At 35.8% G+C, this 5,562-nt stretch overlaps 1 protein-coding gene across 1 annotated transcript; it reads left to right on the top strand.

The window, feature by feature from the left end:
- Positions 1 to 1,913: 1,913 nt before the first annotated feature.
- On the top strand, positions 1,914 to 1,946 carry Smp_131040 (putative nad dependent epimerase/dehydratase; the record flags this gene model as incomplete). Its single annotated transcript, XM_018797371.1, has 1 exon — positions 1,914 to 1,946. The coding sequence occupies one exon, from the start codon at positions 1,914 to 1,916 to the stop codon at positions 1,944 to 1,946; it is 33 nt and encodes a 10-aa protein (XP_018652420.1).
- Between the last annotated feature and the right edge of the window lie 3,616 nt (positions 1,947 to 5,562).

Here is a 5,562-nt window from a genome sequence, read left to right as displayed (position 1 = left end):
ATAGTCTATTAACTAGATGTATTCCCCAGATATATTACAGAACCTCAGTTTTTAGTATTTCCATTTAGGTGTTTTTATGCAATCCAAATTGGAGCAAATTTACCTGCCTATGATTTGTTGCCACATAACATTTCAGTGGTGTTTAGATTTGTTCCATGAACCAGCGATTAAGTAATATTTCTTCCGTTACACTGAACAGTAATGTACTGAGTTTTGGGTATTCGTTTCGTTGTAAATGTAAATTACTGAAACTCTAAATCGTTTTAGCAGTTTATAATTTAAGAAAACTAAGTGAAACATTGACTGACAAATAATGAATGGTACGAATTGATACTAAGTTGATGATTGTTAATGAGTGAGAACCAGTGGTATGGGGTGCTATTAGTCTGAAAGTATTCGCTCAATTTATCAATTATTTGTTTGGTACGTGGCATTTCAGATCTTATGTACACACTTCAGTTCAATTTACTCATCAAGTGCTCTAATGAACACATATATATATTTCAAAGTTGAAATCATGAGTCAATTGAAGCTAGACCACCATCGAAAACCTGGAAGCACTGGACGGCCGTTTCGTCCTATTATGGGACTCCTCAGCAGTATATATATACATCATCCTTTCAGCTTCCAAACTAGAACTTTCCAACCAATAACCCTAAACTGAATAAAAAGGACGTGATAATTATATCATTAAATCATCAAACTGGATGAGATAAGATAGCTTGGCAAACTACATAAATGATATAGCATTGATAGTTTAAGATGAGAAATATCTTGATTTATCATCGAATTTTAAAAGATTTCTGTATGCTCGTTTAATGGATTCACAACAGAAATCTGGTAATTGGGTCTAGAATTCACTCTTGGGAATACATAAACTATCTGAATGATACAATCGTATGAGAAATAAACTCAAATACCTATGTATTGAGTTGAATACTATCTACCAAATGCAAAATTGTATCAAAGCAGTTTGCTCTACTTTCAGTAGTAAAGTCAAATAATATCACTGCTGAGGAAATTAAATGAATACTTAGTTTTCATTAATAATGGTGAAATTGTACTAGTTACCGTGACCTTGGGTATTTTTCGATTCAGGTTTTTTGTATAACCTTTGCACTTTTTTTGGTTGAATGCCGCAAGTTTCAGTTCTCCAGTTTTCTTTACGGTTGATGGACATTCTGTGCTACTGTGTATATTGAGTTGTAACATGTCAAACTTTTTTGCTTGAATGCTAAGTTGTGTGTTGTTGTGTTAGCGTCTTGGTGAAATGTTGTGTGCTAGCTGCTGTTACCGATCCTGAAGTATTAGAATAGCCTGGTCGTTCCTTACTTCAGAAGTATCATAAGTCACATGAAAACCATCAGTACATGAGTCATTTTTATCAAGATTTGACAATCGCCGTTGACTAATTTCGAGAAGTTAATTCTGAGATTTTAATGAAAAAAGTGTGACAAATGGAGTTTAAACGTGTCAGGTGTTAGGTAGTGGCCGATAGTTGCACAATATCGCGAATGGTTTGAAATTAGATGTGTTCATCACTGTATACTAGCTCAGTAATATGGAAGTTAGGCACTTGACGAGAGACCGAAGACCCTTGGTCCTATACCCTATACTCTTTAGGAGTCCTATACTGCAAAGAAACAAGGGTCTAGCGCTTCCAGGTTTCCAATGAATGATTCAAGTAGTTCGTAAAATTAATAAAAATACACAATATAACTTATGTATGGGCATTGTTTAAGCTTGTTATATGTAGTGGAATCCAATGTTTATATTTAGACCTACATGAAATTTACCAGTTTTGAATACTGGTATTTTATTTTTTACACGGTGATATAAACTCAGTACCTATCACAAATTATCCACTATGCTACTGTATCATAATAGTCACCAACTTGTTTGACGTTGTTAAAATGTTTCACTGGGTAAATATCAATTTCTATTAACGTTTATTATCTTTAAGAGGATGCTGATGATGTGTTGATGATGTCGTTCAGAAAGACAATGAAAGCTCCACGAACAAACCATCTAGCTCAGAGACACAAAACTCCATCAAAATCATCCACCTGAGCTACAAGCTTTCTCCACATTACCTATAGATAAATGCTTATTATATTTTTACATAAGAGTAACCAATCACACTAGAGATTAACTAAAGTGAGTACCAAATATCATTGACAAGGGAAATGTTACCCCTCAAAAGCTTATAATAAATAGGACAATATTGTTAAATATTTTTTGAAATATAAATTGACAGTTAGCTAGTATGTAGTCATATACTATCAAGAATGAATTCGATTTTCAGTAGTTCATATTTGTACACATGGAATTGCACTTGACGGAGAAGCTTTGGAGGATATGAAAACCTTTACATATCTAGAGAGCATCACCGATGAACACAATGGATCAGATGCAGATGTGAAGGCGTGAATCGGCAAAGCAAGAGCAGCTTATTTATAACTGAAGAACATCTGGAAGTCAACTCAACAACTGTCAACCAACACCAAGATCAGAATTTTCAATACAAATGTCAAGACAGTTCTACTGCATGGGGTGGAGACGTGGAGAACTACGAAAGCCATCATCCAGAAGATACAGGTGTTTATCAACAGTTGTCTACGCAAAATACTTCGGATCCGTTGGCCAGACACTATCAGCAACAAACTACTTTGGGAGAGAACAAACCAGATTTCAGTGGAGGAAGAAATCAGGCGGAAGCGTTGGAAGTGGATAGGACACACATTGAGGAAAGCATCCAACTGCGTCACAGGGCAAGCCCTCAGATGGAATCCTGAAGGACAAAGGAGAAGAGGAAGACCAAAGAACACATTATGCCGAGAAATGGAGACAGACATGAGAAGAATGAACAAGAATTGGATAGAACTAGAAAGGAAGGCCCAAGACAGAGCATGTTGGAGAATGCTAGTCGGCGGCCTATGCTCCAATGGGGGTAACAGGCGTAAGTAAGTAATATTTGCACACAATAGAATTTGCATATAATTGGTTAAAAAGCAAGCAAACAATAATTGTCAATAAATTCACTTGATATTGTTTACTTGAATCTTCACATTGATGTTTAGGACTGTAACTAATTAGTCTCTTATTGGCATTTGTGCATCCTGTGTGGATTGTCTAGACAGTGCCTTAAGTTACGAGCATAATAAGCAAAGATGGTTGGTGGCTATTAGTAGAATCCAGGATGCATGTTTTGTCCCATTTTGGGACTCGTCAGCTGGATGTACCTGCATCTCAGAGTTGATGTTCACTCTGAGAACCGAACCAATTACCATTCGCTCGAAACTCCATGGTATTATCCACTTATCTACTGAGTTCTGATAGCAACTTATCATTACAGTATTATCTATTCTAACTTGACCTACGTTCGTTATACTGTATAACGTTCTGTCTATAATTCTATGAATAAAAACTAAGCACTATTGTTTAATCATAGTACCCTTGAATTGTTCTTAATTTTTCTCTTTAACTTTTGTCTCACTTCTATTTATTTATCATCCTATTAAGCAAACAGAAAAACTTCTTGTATATGTGTGCAGCATATAGATTTGTTTTTTTTTGTCATGGAAATAATAGACATACAATACTGAATAACAGTATAAATGTTCCATAAGAAATGTTTAGTACACAAATGAAAGTTGATGTGTACTTTTTGAATAAGTTCGATAAAAGAACGACCACTTGAAAGATTGGTATGCCAAAAATCATGATGATGTTTTAAACTTTGACAAGATTTTAAGGATAATTTTTAATGTCCAATAAATTATAAAAATCCTGTACAATCCCATATATGTATACATATAATCGCTTGTGCCAACCTTCCAGTTCCCTGCTCCATTGGACTAAGGTACATAGAGAGAGGTAAATCCCGGAGTTTTGTTAGGAAGCCGTGACCAGTGGAGTTAAATCGTGTCCGGCCTGAGTCAGTTACCTAATGAAGACAATAGAATATAGTTGCACAATATCGGGGATTGCTTGAATTTAGACATTGACACCGTTAGATACCGGCCGGCTAAATGGTTTAAAGGTTAGGCGTTCGTGCGTGAGATCGAAGGTCCTGGGTTCGAGTCCCATATGTGAGATCGTGGATGCTCGCTGTTGAGGAGTTCCATACTAGTACAGAATGTTTATTCGGCGCTCCAGGTTCTCAATGGTGGTCTAACATGGATCAATTCTTGATCTCAATCAAAACTTAACAATCCCCACAACCTTAATATTTTCTATGAAATTCAACTAAATCTACCGAGATTTCTTCGTATTCATTTACTTGAAACTACAGAAACTTTTTTCATCTTTGAAATGAAGCAAAAACATTGTATTCAACAGATTTATATATCTTATGCTTGCCTTTACCGCGACATGAAACTATCATTATTAATTTACTTTCATTTCATTCCATTGATTTTACCTTTAAAAAGTATTCCCCCCCTCTCTATAATATTATTTCTCGTATTACTATGATTTTATTTATAATTGTTTCTGACATCATTTCATTTAATTTAACCCCTTTTATGTTACATTTCATTATTTTGACAAAAGAAAACATTTTGATCATCAACTCCATGTTAGATTATAAAGCTTTAAACGCCTTTTTATTTGACTATATTGTGTTGACATTATAAAACCTTTGATTATTATTATTGTTATTTTACATAGTTGAGATCATGAGTCTATTGAAGCTAGACCACCATGAAAAACCTGGAAGCACTGGACGGCCGTTTCGTCATATTGTGAGACTCCTCAGCAGTGAGCATCCACGATCCCGCCTCACGAGATTCGAATCCAGGACCTATCAGTCTCGCGCCAGAGCACCTAACTTCTAGACCAGTGAGCCAGCATCCAACGGTGTTAACGTATATATATATATATATATATGGATACACATTCACCCTGTGTAAAGAGAATATATCACAGCAAGATGTGCTTAGGCAGTTTATATCACAGCAAGATGTGCTTAGGCAGTTTAAGGAAGTGTATTCAGCCATTCTGTTTACATCGGAGGAAGAGAGTGATGGCCGAATAGCCTTTTTAGACGTCCTTTTAACTATGAGAGCAAATGGATTGCTCAGAAGAAACATAAACAGAAAAAGTACTTGAACTGGGCAGTATATACATTTCCTTAACTTTGTACCTCTATAGTACAAACGAAACCTGATCAAAACCCTTAGCTACCGAATACGCACTATATGTTCGGCAGATATAGTTGAAGATGAGCTAAACACCTTGCATAATGCTCTGAGGGAGAACGGTTACCACAGAAAGTTTAAAATTAAATATATGATCATGAAAGTGAAAATAGACGAAATTCGAACGGTCAAGAAGAAGTCTTTGTTCATGAGCCTACAATTCAGAGGGAATGAAGCTAGCGAAATACTAACTCAGAGATTACGCAGATCAATCCAAAAATCTTTCAACGCCAGTGAACTACATTTAGTGTTTTCTACGCGCCCAATGGTGACACCGAGGCTTAAAGATGAAGTACCTAGAATGACCACCTCATTTCGTATTTATCAGTTAGACTGCTCCTGTGGAGCAAGTTATATTGGT

Source organism: Schistosoma mansoni, chromosome 4 (assembly GCF_000237925.1).
Source record: "Schistosoma mansoni strain Puerto Rico chromosome 4, complete genome".
NCBI classification, from domain to species: domain Eukaryota; kingdom Metazoa; phylum Platyhelminthes; class Trematoda; order Strigeidida; family Schistosomatidae; genus Schistosoma; species Schistosoma mansoni.
Note: the sequence above shows the minus strand (reverse complement) of the source record. Positions and strands in the feature narration are given on the sequence as shown.